Below are 17,264 nucleotides of genomic sequence, written 5' to 3' on the forward strand. Positions count from 1 at the left end.
CATACACATGTATCTGCAAGTTTGAACCTTATATCCACAAACTAATACCATATTCAACCCAATAAGAACCCAGGCCATTTCAATTTTCAAAACAAGAGGCCCAGAGGGCCTGTATCGCTCACCTGGTTTTTTGTTAGTAATTATCACAAGACTCAGACAATTAGAAAAATAAGCAAAATTGACTCCCAAAGTTTAATTTTGAATCACAACCATACAATGATGCTATTGATACCATACAAATATGCTATCCAATACATAGGTTCAGAGACAAAGTAATTTATATGAAAATAGCAGCCTAATTGACCTTTTGACCTCGCATCTATTGCCGTCTAAGACCCCGGGGGTCAGCCCTATCATTTGTACAATTTCAAATCCCAACCCTATAAGGATGCTACCATTGAATTATAAGTGCTCTTCCATTCTTAGTTGCAGAGAAGAAGTCGTTTATATGGAAATAGCTAAATTAACCCCTTTTGACCCCACCCTTCAGGCCCCCGGGGGGTCAGCCCCATCATTTGCAAAATTTTGAATCCAAACCCTATAAGGATGTAACCATTGCATTATGAGCGTAATCCCATGTTAAGTTGCAGAGAAAAAGTCATTTATATGGAAATTGACCACTTTTGACCCCGCCCCTCAGGCCCCCGGGGGGTCAGCCCTATCATTTGCACAATTTTGAATTCCCACACTATAAGGATACTACCATTGTATTATGGGTGCTATACCGTGCTTAGTTTCAGAGAAGAAGTCGTTTATATTGAAATAGCCAAATTGGCCACGTTCGACCCCGCCCCTCAGGCCCCCTGGGGGTCAGCCCCATCATTTGCACAATTTTGAATCCCCACCCTATAAAGATGCTACCATTGCATTATGGGTGCTATACCATGCTTAGTTTCAGAGAAGAAGTCGTTTATAATGGAAATAGCCAAATTGGCCCCTTTTGACCCCGCCCCTCAGGCCCCCCGGGGGTCAGCCACATCATTTGTACAATTTTGAATCCCCAACCTATAAAGATACTACCATTGCATTATGAGTGCTATCTCATGCTTAGTTTCAGAGAAGAAGTCGTTTATATGGAAATAGCCAAATTGACCCCATTTGACCCCGCCCCTCAGGCCCCCCGGGGTCAGCCCCATCATTTGTACAATTTTGAATCCCCACCCTATAACGATACTACCATTGCATTATGAGTGCTATCTCATGCTTAGTTTCAGAGAAGAAGTCGTTTATATGGAAATAGCCAAATTGACCCCATTTGACCCCGCCCCTCAGGCCCCCGGGGGTCAGCCCCATCATTTGTACAATTTTGAATCCCCACCCTATAAGGATGCTACCATTGCATTATGGGTGCTATCCCATGCTTGGTTTCAGAGAAGAAGTCGTTTATATGGAAATAGCCAAATTGACCCCTTTTGACCCCGCCCCTCAGGCCCCCGGGGGGTCAGCCACATCATTTGTACAATTTTTAATCCCTACCCTATAACGATACTACCATTGCATTATGAGTGCTATCTCATGCTTAGTTTCAGAGAAGAAGTCGTTTATATGGAAATAGCCAAATTGACCCCATTTGACCCCGCCCCTCAGGCCCCCGGGGGGTCAGCCCTATCATTTGTACAATTTTGAATCCCCACCCTATAAGGATGCTACCATTGCATTATGGGTGCTATCCCATGCTTGGTTTCAGAGAAGAAGTCGTTTATATGGAAATAGCCAAATGGACCCCATTTGACCCCGCCCCTCAGGCCCCCAGGGGGTCAGCCCCATCATTTGTACAATTTTGAATCCCCACCCTATAAGGATGCTACCATTGCATTATGGGTGCTATCCCATGCTTGGTTTCAGAGAAGAAGTCGTTTATATGGAAATAGCCAAATTGACCCCTTTTGGCCCCGCCCCTCAGGCCCCTGGGGGGTCAGCCCCATCATTTGTACAATTTTCAGTTAGTAGCCCATAAGGATGCTACCAGCCAAATTTTGTTGAAATCCGACCAGCGGTTATCGAGAAGAAGTCGATTGTTGACGGACGGACGGACGGACGGACGACGGACGGACGACGACGACGGACGACGGACGACGACGACGGACGCCGGACGCCACGGTATGGCATAAGCTCACCTTGGTCCTTCGGACCAGGTGAGCTAAAAATGAAAAGATGTTGATGTGACAAAATCATTGGAAATCTATACAGTTTTATGTAGTTTATGTTATTAATGCCTTGGCAATTGAAATCGTGGCCACAAAAAGGGTGAGGGGTGCTTATAGGGACATGGGCGCTTACTGAATTGAATACGGTACTGTGTAAGCTTTCCCTACTACTTACAATCTTGTGATGCTTTCTTTATTCCTTCTTCGTCCTGCTTAGCATTAGGACTTAACGCAAATATATCAAACCTGTAACAGAAATGATACACATTACAGAAAAACAAGCTCATTCCTAAAATTGATACTCCATCCTTCCTGATATATTGTAGATTAATGTTTTCTCATAGCGAGATATATGAAGGACCCATGGCCACATTTCTGCTTTTTGACATGAAAAAAACAAGAATCCAGTGGCATCTTCTAAAAAAAAAAAAAAATAAAAAAAAAAAATCAGTACTTATCTTTACATGTATTTCTGACAAAAAGCAGATCTTTTGCGTTACATATATTTTCCTGAATTTCGTTGGCAAGAATAGTTTGATCTGCGGGAAACATCATGACAACCCGCCATGATTTGAAATAAAAATTTACCTGAAAGCAAGTCGACGACATTTTTATAGTATAACAACAGCTAAATATTTGAAAATTAGTCTTAAATATCCAACATTATTCTGATTGCTTAAACAACCCTGCACTGCGTTATCCGGTACACAGGAGATTCTGATTCCTATTAACTAAATACTAAGTCGTGCTTGCATGAATTCTTGACTGTTTCTTGTTGTTTTTCAATTCAGGGACACTCATTTAATATAAACAATTAGGGACAACAATTATCAACTTAAATCAAATCAATTGGCATTTTTATATACAAATGACATTATATAAGTCTAAAGTTGGTAGATTGTGAATCACAAAAATCATGGGCATTTCTGAAGATAATTTATCAATGGCTTATTATGTCTTGATTGGTCTTATGTGATTATAGCTTTTACAACGAACATGTAAACTATCTGAAGCTTGATGCAGAAGTGTACCTTACCCAAGAAGGCAAGTAGGCCATATGGCCACCCCCCCATCTTTTTTTAATGTGAACTTTCCTGTATCGCTTCTTTGAAAGTTAGCATAGAATTATTGTATTATAATAGATATTATTACGCCCGTACAGCTTACAAATGGTATTGTTATGACATTAACCAAGTATAGTTAATAAATACAGATGACCATGCGTACAACCTGAAATATGCACAACCTCCTTCTACCTTGATTTGAGGACCACTACTTATCTATATCCTCTAAGAATTGCCGACTATTATAAAACTGAAAGTTATTTTTCATTTAATTTTCTTTTGCAAACGGATTTTATGGCTGGCTTGCGGGAGTAGTTAACTTTATAGGAATACGGTTATTGACGAAATCACTCATTTACTATCTAAAAACATACGAATTGCACTTTTCTATAACTAATTCATCTATTTCAAACGTATCAAATACTCATTTGTAGATATATAAACAGACTTTTAAGATACTTGATGATATAACGAGTGATTACTTAGACAATAAGATCCGTCGGGTGAGAAAAGCAGAACAGTCCACAGCTATATATGGAATAAACAAGCAGAGTCGGGGGGAGAAAACCACGAGCGCAATCGAGGAAGCTTGCAAGAAGAGGAAATCTGATTTCTATGGGTTGTATATTAAAGCAAAAATCATAGGCTCACGTTGTCAGGACATATTAACAACATCTTATATTGGTTTGATAAACTTTAGGCTTGAGCAAATCCTTGGGCTGCGAGCCATGTTTCCGCACGTAAATAAGAGGTATTAACAGATAGCATCTGTCGAGACAGTCAATGCAATGTGTGAAATTCTTTCGAATGATCACTGCACCTAAATCTTAATAAATCTACATTATATGAGTTTCTGTATTTTATACTACCTAAATTTCCACTAAATATTCATTATATAAAAATTAATTTTATTAGCAATATGTTGACATTTTAAATAAATTTACTGAAATGGTTTGATTACATACAATATATGTGTGCGGGCGACTGACTTACTGGGCCCCAGATCGCGGCGCGATTATGACGTCCGCGTCGACATAAATGTCGTTATTAAAGTTACGCAACAGTTTTTAGCCAAAAGTCTCCACCACCTTTAATGTTGCGGATAACGGATCTCAATAAACTACGCATTTTCTTTAAAGCCCGCTTTTTATGTATAAATTTAACTACCTGTGGACAGTATCAATACCATATTCATTAAAGGGTAGACTGGTGAGTATCAGGGATCAGTATATACATTGTAGGGTACTTTTCTAACAAAATAAAATACAAATATATAATCTTTTAGAGCTTGCAAACAGGAACATTAGAAAAAAAAATATTGTGAGATTGTTTTCTCTTGCGTTGGTAGAAATAACAATTGAATATATTCATGGCAAATCAATCAAAGATAAGAATGAAACAAATGTCTGTTTTTTTCACTCAATATCAGTTTCGACTGAAATTCCAATATGCCACATGTCAGGGGATCCGGACAAATATATTTATAAATAGAATCTAATACAAGTGTTTTAACATTTTCAAATCTTATCTAGCAATATTGTTTTCTTCACGGATATTCTGGAAATTCCACAGGCTTTGCTCTTTCACAAGTTTGATAATATTTTGCAATACGTCGGAAACAAATTTAATATAAAAATATCGAAAATCAATGTACTAAAAGTTCACTGAAATTATACCGAATACATTGATTTTAATGTAGCAAAACATTTCACCAGTACAAGAAACTTGAAAAGCAAACAACGGATGTTGTTTTAAAAAGCCCAAAATAAAGGGCAGAAAAGTGTGTTAGAAGTATTTCCTTCTGAATTCGTAAAGAGGGACAAGAAAGCATGATTTTATCAGGCGAGAAATTGGATTTCTGTAGATGAACCACAGGTGTATGGTTTTACTCTTTACATTGTATACATATGTATATTCCGAGTAAATAGAGAATAGAACAAAAATATGTAACAGAACCAAACCACCTCGTGGATGATCCTGTTATTTTGTTATGAGTATAAGTTAAGTTTCTGATCAGTGCAAATGAATGTCTATTTTCTGGTAGATCCTAAGCAACAGATGATAACAAGGGAAACTGTGGTAATTTATAGTGGACGTTAGGGAGAGTTCCGTATTTATGCTTTGGACAATCCCCTTCCGATATAGGCTTAAGATGTATTTCCCCCTGGCATGCAATTTTTAGCCATTTTTGCCTGTCCTCCGGACGGACACCGGACATGGCCGGCCGGTGGGACGGACGGGACTCTCAGACAGCATCGGGGACGTGCCGAAACTTTTTTAATTCGAAGTTAGAATATTCCCGTGGTCCCGTAGAATATCTGTTAATCGACGCGGCAATCACATCGCCCGACATTTGGGCCGGGCCTGGGGTAACAAGTGTCCTTCGTTTGTCCGTAAATCAACTCAAGGAGATTAATCAATATACTATGCTCCCAGTGATTAGGCCAGCTATCGCCGGGGAAATCATTTGCATTTTCAGATCGCCATAACCACCCCTCCTTTTAATGTCGAACAAATTTTTTTGACCGTGGTTGTTCCAGGGTCCGGAAATGGCCCGACGATCCATTGTGACCAATAGCATTTAAGTGTTTGTTGTACTTTATACAGTAACAATGATGCAGGGAGTAGTTCAGCGGGCAGAAGATGATTTATATACACTGTAACTGTGCTACACGTTATTTGTGTGGATCCGATAGCACCCCAACCCCACCGCAGTCCTCGTCAAATTCCACTCTCCTAGGGCTTAAATCTTAGGGTGATAACATTATTTTTCCTTTCATTCTACATCATCTAGAAAGAGCTTTATGTAGAAAAAAACCCTTTTAGAAACCACAGGGGTGTGAGAATTAGTTACAATTTATATCATTTTTTTTATCTGTGTACCAGAGTGTACATATATTGGTTTTAGGGGTCTTATAATCAAGGTAAAAAAAAAACTGTGGAACTTCTGATCCAGAGCATTAGGACCTCTATATAGTGATCTATTGGCACTGTGGTGGGTTCAAATTGATATAAACTGTTACTAATTATCAGAACCCTCTGTTTGAAACGTTTTTTTCGTCTTTTTTTTCAATCGTGTGTATTGCAATTTCTCTTAACGTTTTTTATCTGAAATATTTATAAAGTAGAACTCTAAACAATAGGTTTATAAGATATATTGAAAGGAAAGAGTTTGAAATGTAAATGCGATCAATCGTTTCTTAAATTTGATCACTCCATCCACAGGTTTTTGTTTTATGTGCCATAATGGGTCAGTATACTAAATCCAGTAGTATATCTACATGATATAAAATTTAAATTGTGTGAATCGGAGAAACTACGAACACTTCCTTGATTCACAGTTTATGAAATCTAAATAGTTGACTTAAAACACACATTTAACAGGAAAAAAACCAGTAAAAGAATACATCGTTTTAATGTTTTAAATGTTGATCTGATTAAAAAACACAACTGTTATTAAACTGAATTGCCTTTGTTTACCATAATAACCTCCTTCCCCACCACCATTTCCGAGTGCTATACATGTATTATTGTGGCCACTTTGCTCGATCACCGAGTGCATGTATGAAACTGTCCACGTCATATCGTTTAAAAAACCATTAACAAACCAGCTCACTATAATCAGATTAAGAACAACTGATACAAAAACAAGATGGATCTTGAACTGTATAGATATAACAAGTATATATATAAATCCGTATAATTAGGTCACCTGAGACGAAGTCTCAAGTGACCTATTCTAATCGCCTTTTGTCCGTCGTCGTCCGTCGTCCGTCGTGCGTCGTGCGTCGTTCGTCCGTCGTGCGTCGTGCGTCGTATGTCCGTAAACAATTTACATTTTGACTTTCTTCTCAAAAACCACTGAAGCAAATTCAATGAAATTTTGCACAAAACCTTCTCAAGGCATAAGGCCAATCACAAAATTGTGAATTATATGGTCCACCAACTCCTGGGGGCTCGTGGGAGGGGCCAATAAGAGGTTAAATTGACTATAATTTCAAAAATCTATTCTTCTCCACTCACAGATGTGATGGAATACAAATTTACTCTTCATAGATAGAAAAGGTCCTAAAGGTCCTTTACAAACAATTGTGAATTATTATGACCCTGGAGGTCTCAGGTTTCCCCTTAGGGGGAGGGGGTTAGAGTTTAACTATAGTTTATATAATGGGGAAAACACATTTTTTGAGCATTATTTGGTCATTTGTAAAAGGAAATGAGTCAAATGTTAATCAGAATCTTAGCCTCCTATGATATTTTGGTCATTGAATTCCTATTAATCAAATTTTCCCATGGCTGACTCCCAGGGGCCTTATGGGGGGCTGGGGACATAAAGAGGGAGTCAAATAAGCTAGAAAACTGCTACAAATAAATCTTCTTCTGAATTTCTCTCGAAAACTGGTACGAATACTATATACTCTTCATAGATGGAAATGGATTTTAAGGTCCTTTACAAAATATCATGATGTATTATTTCATGACCTCTGGGTCTTGGTGTTCTCCCCTGGGCTCACCCCAGCAGGGGGTCAAGTTTACTATAGTTTATATAGGAAAAAACACAATTTATGAATGTTTATTTGCTTATTTTTCATAGGAAATATTAGTCAAAATCTGGGTTAGAATTATTAGCTCTGAGATAGACATTTTATCGTCATATCCATATTGGTCTGGCCGACTCCCAGGGGCCTGTCAGGGGACGGGCAAATAAAAGGGGTCAAATAGGCTAAAACTTCAAAAATCTTCCTTCTGAATTCACAGATTTGATGGAAACTAAATACTCTTCATAGATTGGACAGATGTTAAGGCCCTTTTACTAAAATTGTGAATTTCATGGGCCTGGGATCTCAAGATTTTACCCCTGGGGAGGGGGTCAAATTTTACTATATTCTATATAGGGAAAAACACATTTTTGAGTATTATTTGATCATTTGTAATAGGAAATGAGTCAAATATTGTCAGAATTATCCGTATAAGATGGCCATTGAATCCTATTAACCAATTTTTAACATAACTGACCCCAGGGGCCTTAGGGGGCGGGGTCAAAATGGGGTCAAATAGGCTATAACTTCAAAAATCTTCTTCTGAAATCCTGGAAATGGTAGAATACACTTACTCTTCATAGATGGAAAGGTCTTGAGGTCCTTTACAAAAATTGTGAATTATATGACCCTGGGGTCTCAGCAGGTTTCCCCCTGGGGAGGGGGTTAAGTTCACTATAGTTTATATAGGGAAAACACATTTTTGAGTATTATTTGATCATTTGTAATAGGAAATGAGTCAAATATTGTTCAGAATTACCCGTATGAGATGGCCATTGAATCCTATTAACCAATTTTCCATAACTGACCCCCAGGGGCCTTTTTTTTTAGGGGTGGGGTCAAAAGGGGTCAAATAGGCTATAAACTACAAAAATCTTCTTCTGAAATCCTGGAAATGGTAGAATCACATACTCATAGATGGAAAGGTCTTGAGGTCCTTTACAAAAATTGTGAATTATATGACCCTGGGGTCTCACGTTTCCCCCGGGGGAGGGGGTCAAGTTTACTAGGGAAAACACATTTATGAGCATTTTTTGCTCAATTTTCATAGGGAAATGAGTCGAACTTGTTTAGAATTATTAGCCTGAGATAACATTTTTAATATCATATCTATATTGGTCCTGGTCAATACCCCTCGGGCAGAGGAGCGGGGCCAAAAGGGGCAAATAGGCTAAAACTTTAAAAATTTTCTTCTTAAATACTGGAAATGGTAGAACCAAATACTCTTCTTAGATGGACAGGTCTTAAGGTGTTTTATGAAAATTGTGAATTATATGACCCATCACGTTTTCCCCTGGGGAGGGGGTCAAGTTTACTATAGTTTATATAGGGAAAACACATTTATGAGCATTTTTTGCTCAATTTTCATAGGAAATGAGTCAAACTTGTTTAGAATTATTAGCCTGAGATAACATTTAAATATTATATCTATATTGGTCCTGGTCAACCCCCTCAGGGCACAGGGGCGGGGCCAAAAGGGGCAAATAGGCTAAAACTTTAAAAATCTTCTTCTTAAATACTGGAAATGGTAGAATCAAATACTCGTCATAAAAAAGGCAGGTCTTAAGGTGTTTTATGAAATTGTGAATTATATGACCCTTGGGTCTCAGGTTTCCCCCTGGGGAGGGGGGTAAGTTTACTGTAGATTATAAAGGGAAAAGACATTTTTGAGCATTATTTAGTCATTATAATAGGTAAATTAGTCAATTGTAGTCAGAATTATCCCCTATGTGATGACCATTGAATCTTATTACCAAATTTTCTATGACTGATCCCAATGGGGCCTTAGGGGCGGGGACCCAAAACGGGTCAAATAGGCTAAAACTTCAAAAATCTTCTTCTGAAATTCTGGAACTGGTAGAATCAAATACTCTGCATAGATTGAAAGGTCTTAAAGTCCTTTACAAAAATTGTGAATTTCATGGCCCTGGGGTCCCATGTTTCCCTGGGGAAGAGGGGGTCAAGTTTACTTTAGTTTTATATAGGAAAAAAACATTTATGAACATTATTTGCCTATTTTTTCATAGGAAATTAGTCAAACTGGGTTAGAATTATTAGTCTGAGATAGCATTTTTAACATCATATCCATATTGGTCCTGGGCCGACCCCCAGGGGCCCAGAGGGGTGGGGCCAAAAGGGGTCAAAATGGATAACATTTCAAAAAATCTTTCTTCTGATTTCACAGATTTGATGGAACCAAATAATCTTCATAGATTAAAAAGTCAAATTTATAAAATCACTGACTGACTTCAAGGGCCTGATGGGCAAATATATAGTGTTTATATGCATGTCTTTGTTTCATTTGTATCTGAACACAGGTGACCGTTAAGGCCCATGGGCCTCTTGTTGTATATATATTATATGCCGTATTGTGGATGAGATAGAACGACATTATTCCGGTCATATGGAAAGGAACATGGGGAATTGAAAAATATATTACTGATTTCCAATGTAATCAGCACTACACGACGGATGTTTAGACATGTACAATGTGGTGTGGTCGAGGTTGTGATGTCCGCTAAAGGAGTTCGGACGGGTTCGGGCTCGAATTCACACTAGTAACATTAGTTTGAGAAACATCATCTAATCCGAATTCGATGTTTCAGTACATTAGTCCTTTTTTATTTGATCAATTATTCCACATTCAATTTAGGTTTGTCGGTTTGATTTACATCATCTACTAGGACTTCGTCATATCTACCTAAGCATCAATGAGGCACATAACGCATGCAGGTGCAATCGATAGCTAAAAGATGGTTGTTGCATAAAGGTGTTAATCTATTTTGACTCCTTCAGTATTTATATAGGTCACTCCCATTAGATTGATATTCGTTTTCCAACATTCTAGTTAATTGAATCTGGATGCATATACATGTAAACTTTAATCAAATGCACAGATTCCTTCTGACTTTTTAAATACGAACATACAAATCAATATCATTGCATGAAATTTTCCTCGTGAAGTTGTTCTTTTGGCAGTTGCTGTGGAACCATGAATATTAAAAAAAAATATCATATTTGATTTATTAATGGTATCATTGTCGAACCATGAATATCTCTACCAACGAAAACATTTTAAAATTCCAAACCATGAAAACTAAATCACACGCGAAAATATTTTGTTACACATAGCACGCAGTGTTTCACCCCGTCACATCGTAGAATTAGATTGTTACATGTACGTGTCACAGATTATCTTGTAGTTTCATGTAACACTGATCGAGCTAAACTTTTTTTAAAAATAAATTACAGGTGTTAAAGACCAGTCCAAAGCATAGTCATATGCACCTGTATGTAACGTCATTGGCAGCCTTGTGACATGACGTCAATGTTCATGACGTGATGATTTGACGTCGCTAATTTTGTCATTAATGAATCTACTTGTTGCCTCATTCAAAGTCGCATATCTCTTAAATGCTTTATCCTACGGCTTTGATATTTTGTAAACGTGATCTACACACCATGAAGTAAATAAAAATGTGAAAAAATGAAAATGTGATTTTTCCTCATCTGGGCCCATTTTGTCAGTCGCTGTCACATATATGTATTTTGGATAGGTAAAAACATTAAAATTACTTACCCAGTATCCCCTAGACCGTGTAGGAAAATCAACTGTAACATAAAAGTAACAGACAATAAATACATGTACAATACCATATTCTACCATATAAATGTCCTTTTTGATGTCACTTTACTAAGTAACACCTCCCCCTTTTTAACACATCGGGCCGCGGTGGCCGAGTGGTTAAGATGTACAGACATATAACCACATGCCCTCCACCTCTGGGTCGCGAGTTCGAATTATATGTGGGGCAGTTGTCAGGTACTGACCGCTGGTCAGTGGTTTTTCTCCGGGTACTCTGGCTTTCCTCCACCAACAAACCTGACACGTCCTTAAATGACCCTGGCTGTTAATAGGACGTTAACTAACTAATCAAACCAAATTTTAACACATCATCTTAAAGATGCTCCACCGCCGACAGAGCATAAATGATGTTAATCATTTGAACAATAATCGGTATATAATCGTGTATATATATGCCTAATTAACACAAAAAATAATATAAAATAATTTATTTCTCCTTTGGTGCATGCACCATCCGTACTTCATTCCATTTAAGATATAGTGTCACAGAATTTTTTCGGGATGTGATTAATTATTTTTCATGTTTTTAACTTGAAGTAAAATTAGAAGCTCAAACTTTTCAATGGTGGTAATGGTGTAAAGTAAGTAACTTTTGTAACTGGAGAAAAAAATACTAAATCGTCTGATCCTGTTTTTTATGGTGAAAAATACCATTCGTCAGCGGTGGAGCATCTTTAACTTGACTTTTAGATAGTTACTGTATTTTTGCACGTATAGTGCGCAGGTATGTTTTTGAGATGTTTTTGAGATCTATTTTAAAAAAAAAAATTATAAAAAAAAAAATCCCAGTTTTTGTATCTTCGTTCAAAACGTTTTGCATTACCTCCAAACACTCTTGAAGAACAAAATCAAACGGTTCTTATTGTATTTCCCTTGCGAATATTAATTTGTGACTAGAGTTGTGGAAAAGCTTGTGAAATGTCTTAAATGGACAGGTGTTATATTTATTGGTATAATTGGACACTTTAACCACATGGTCATTAAAATTGCACATTACTGCATCATTAGTGAATGATTGAAAATTCTTCAGATAAATCCTGAGTTATATATCAGAGAGTACTGCAACTTTCATCAAGCTTAATTTTGTAGCAACTTGAACTTCAACAGACAAATATGATTAAAAACTTGAATAGAGAAAAATTAAAGAGACAGACAATTTCACCCATGGGACTTCATTAAACTAATAAGAGAAAAGAAAACGAAAGAGACTTAAGTATCTCCATTCTACAGTATGTCAATTGATTGCTCCAGTAATTTGCTACCATGTATACTGTACTAATTGTAAAGGAGACACAGTATATTTCGAGCACCTGCCACCTCAACCTGTTGCTTTTACCCATGCGTCCCTATATTGGATCAATACATACAAGTACTGGACACAAATCATGTCTGACCATTAATGTTATAATGAGTGTTTCTCCATCACACGTCAGAATTGCTGACAGGAGACGACATTTAATTATCATCAGTTTTTCATACAATACTACAGAAATGACCTCTTGCAATACTGAGACCGCAGTTTTCAGTACAATATAGAAATGACCTCGTGCAATACGTATACAGAGACCGCATTTTTCAGTACAATAAAGAAATGACCTCGTGCAAAACAGAGACTGCAGTTTTTCGTACGATACAGAAATGATCTTGTGCAATTCTGATTCTAGTTCTGATTGAAGACAGATATATGGAAGCTTTAGAATCAAACTCTCCCAATTCTTATCACACATTTAACACCTCCCAATTCTAGTCACACATTCAACCCCTCCCAATTCTTATAACACATTCAACTCCTCCCAGTTCTCGTCACACATTCGTACCCCTCCCAATTCTAGCCACACATCAAACACATGTATGGAATCTTCAGATTCAACTCCTCCCAATTCTAGTCACACATGAGACAGATGTATGGAAGATCTTTAGATTCAACCCTTCCCAATTCTAGTCACACATGAGACAGATGTATGGAAGATCTTTAGATTCAACCCTTCCCAATTCTAATCACACATTCAACTCCTCCAAATTCTAGTTACACATAGACAGATGTATGGATGATCTTTAGATTCAACCCTTCCTAATTATAATCACACATTCAACCCCTCCCAATTCTAGTCACACATTATACAGAATATAAAGAAGCTTTACTAGTCACACATTTAACCCCTCCCAATTCTAGTCACACATTCAACCCCTCCCAATTCTAGTCACACATTAGACATATATAAGGAAGCTTTACTAGTCACACATTTAACCCCTCCCAATTCTAGTCACATGTTAGACAGATGATATATATAGAAGCTTCAGATATAACCCCCTCAATACAGACTCTATTGGTTGTCAATCAACCCACCCTCAGGATCTGTACTAAAATAAGCCCAATACAATAATCATGGCCAATAGAAGCATATCAGAAAATCAATACCCCAAACAAGATGCTGTTTTTCTCAAGACAGATGGTTTGACTTCTGGTACTCAAGGCCAGAGATTTGTAGAAGGAAAATAGATAGTCCCAGAAAACAATGATCAAGTGCACTATCACACAGACTTAGTCATGACAATAATCGTTATTAGAAATAAGGGGGAAATGGGTAGGGTGTCTTTTATTGACTTTGTAACTTTAGGGGTGGATATGGTGGTAAGCGTGGAATATCCATCGCAGGCACTTAAAAGTAATGTCTTAGAGCTCGAGGAGTATAATGCTATATGAAGCACTATTGTATGGTATTAACGTTAAACCGTACTGATTGTAGACAAAATGTCTATGCTTCCCCGATACAATCTTATAGTTATAGTATAGGCAATGGGTCAGAATGAATTTTTATCAAAATCTTGTAGACGTTTCTAAACAAATATTATAGCAGGAAAAGAATTACAAAATAAAATATTCTTAAATTCAAACAAAAAAGTTAAGTTCAGTAACTTCTTAAAATCAAACAATATCATTATTCAGCTCAAAAAAACCTTAAGATTAAACAACAAAATTTAAGCTAATGGACTAAAAAAAAAACTAAAAAAAAATTGCTCTGGAAGTCTCCTACTTACAGTATTATAAACCATAAAACATTAATCTCCTAACAATTTGATTTTCAATCCAAAAGGACAAAAAAAGACTTTATACTCTTTACTGCAATTCATCAGTGTATGAACAAAATCTCCTTTTTTAAAACTGCGATTCAATAGTGTATGAACAAATCTTCAGTGTACCTTTTGATTCCTAAAATAATCAATATTCATGAAGTGCGTTTCTAAGAAACAGACTCACATTTCCCAGAAACCGACATTTCAGGACCAGCTGTGTTCTTGCTGTGATGTCTAGATCTCCTCTAATTACAGTAATTGCCATGTCAGGAAACTGTTTTGTGTTGTGTAAGCTAGGACTGATCTCCGATACGTCAGTATATAAGTTCAGAAAGGTTATATGCACCACTGATGAGTTCATTTTCACTCCTAAAGTACACTTTAAAAATCCCGATATAGCATGCTGACAAGACTAATTGAGTTTGATCATGGTATAAATATCTATATGTCTGGCCTAAAACAAAATGATACGTATTATGACACAGCTTTTAATTTATTGAACTCAAAACAGGAAGTTCTGTAATTAAAGGATTTTAATTTTGCATTTTAAATCTGACAGCTTTTTCATAGCAATAAAATTCAACAATTTAGAGCCATAGCATTCTACTGTACCTATTTCCTTTATATACTTTTGCAGGGATTCATTTTCACATCAGTAAAACATGTCTATAAAGACAACCCAAGAGACAACGGACAAAGGGAAAATGGTCTTTATCGCCAGGTGGTCTTTTAACACAGGTTGTGATGTGCTGGAATTGGTCATTTTGAACCCTAGAAAAGTGGTCTTATTAAGCAGGTGGTCTTTATACAGAGGTGGTCGCTAAGGCAGGTATACTGTATTTCCCATTGCTGGAATTGGTCATCTAGTGGGACCCTAGAAAAGTGGTCTTATTTTTAAAACAAGTGGTCATCACACAGAGGTGGTCCTTAAGTAAGGTTTACTCTCATTGCTAGTAAAATATGCAAAATTCAACCACACACAAAAATATGCTGGTTTACACTAGTCTTTTTTTTATTACTAATACATTTAAGTAATGCATATGTGTAACTTTTTATTATGCTTGGAAATGAGCATTTGCCGTACTCTACTGCAAGAGATGTTTTCGTCGATACACCATATTATACTGGACACACAGAGTGCCAATACTCTGAGCACTGAGGCTGAAGCATTCAACCAACATTGATTCTAAGCTAGCTTGATCTCAAATCAACTTATCAAACACCACTGATACCGAGTCAATAGGTTTATAACTAGAGTGTAAATACATACAAAAGGATTCCTATGACAGGCAGATGTATAACAGCCATAAGAGAGACCAAGTCCCTATCCATTTTATAGAATCGACACTATCGCCAATAACAAACGGACAAACACTACACACACAATGTTCTATACGTTCAGTGTACAAATATTGAAACATTTTTGCTGCATATTGAGGTCTGCAGTAAATACTGATAGCTACTTGATCTTTTCCTGTTTAATATTGCAAATAATGAATAGTGCATGAATGGAAAATATGGACCAATATAAACCAATCAATAAGGGGCTGCCAATCATGTGCTTTAATTGTTTACCTAGGCCTACAGACAGATCTATAGATAAAGAAATCACATGACAGGTATCTTTGCCCCCCCCCCCCCCCTTCCCCCATCCCATCATCCTGATCCCCACATACCCAAATACAGTCAATATTAAAGCAAAAACACAACATTGTTACAATTACCCTTCATGATTTATCTGACTACCATTGCAAAAATCACAATTCCATATCCTAAGAGATTTTTCGAAGTGCAACATTTGGCTTTTACACGCTCTTGTTCTAATTGCATTACCATCTTTCATGTGTAGGGAGATTATTTTTAAATATTACAAGATTTCAGTTTTAAGTTCAGGTCTTTATAAGCATTGGGGTACCATTATCATGATGGGAGACTGATCTAGAGATTACCTTAAACAATTACCGTATTCGACCTAATAAGCGCCCAGGGCGTTTAAAAAATTAAAAAGGTGCTAATAAGACATAGTTACTGCGAATCTAGACAGTTTTGTGTAGTTTTGGTCTTTATTTATGCGTGGGCAATTGAAATCAAGGCTTCAAAAAGCGGGAGGGGCATTTATAGGGACATGGGCGCTAATTGGGTGGAATACGGTAAGCACACTACATGCTTTAAAGCTGCTGGTTATTCTCGTTTTCAAAAACGAAAAATCAAATTTCAACTATTCAAGCTTTTAGCAATTTTACTAAATTAATTACAGTGTACGTATTTCAAAGATCAATTTTTTTCACCAAAAAAAGGCCCTGAAAAATCATGAAAATATTCTCATGAAAAATTAAATAACCAGTTCTATATGGTCATCATATCAGAACTGTGTATGTAATTTATACTATCATACAATGTAAGGGCTGTAATACAGTTGTCAGAGAAGCCATATGATTACTAAGGCTAAAAGATTCTGCCAAGTCTATTTCCTCAGCTGAATGGAGCATTCGACCCGTCAGTCAAACAGTGCTTCCTTCCATTCTTCCTTCCATTCTCCTTATCGATTGGCATGAGAGGTGTAATACAATCAGCTGTTTGTTCCTGGCTTAATGCAAGTGATCAGAGTCCATCCAAATACACAGTCATCACTATTAGTTCACTCTGTGATGATTTTAGCATATTTAACTAAGTACTGAATCTTGAATTGTAAGGACTTCTCGTAAAACTAATATAGGTCTCGTACATTTAATTGGATAACATTTTCTGACAATGGAATCATGTAAAGCTCTCTATTGGGGATAACTCTTAAGTC

At 36.9% G+C, this 17,264-nt stretch overlaps 1 protein-coding gene across 1 annotated transcript in view; it reads right to left on the minus strand.

Moving 5' to 3' along the window:
* Positions 1-17,264, minus strand: part of LOC138326171 (acyl-protein thioesterase 1-like) — a 40,805-nt gene that overhangs the window by 7,055 nt on the left and 16,486 nt on the right. Inside the window, exons 3-4 of the mRNA XM_069272298.1 lie at positions 11,330-11,361; positions 2,323-2,459 (exon numbers count right to left, since the gene is read on the minus strand). Of these exons, the coding sequence (XP_069128399.1) occupies positions 2,323-2,459; positions 11,330-11,361 (169 nt within the window). The remainder of the gene's footprint in view (positions 1-2,322; positions 2,460-11,329; positions 11,362-17,264) is intronic.

The sequence above is a fragment of the Argopecten irradians genome, chromosome 6 (assembly GCF_041381155.1).
Source record: "Argopecten irradians isolate NY chromosome 6, Ai_NY, whole genome shotgun sequence".
In the NCBI taxonomy this organism is placed as follows: domain Eukaryota; kingdom Metazoa; phylum Mollusca; class Bivalvia; order Pectinida; family Pectinidae; genus Argopecten; species Argopecten irradians.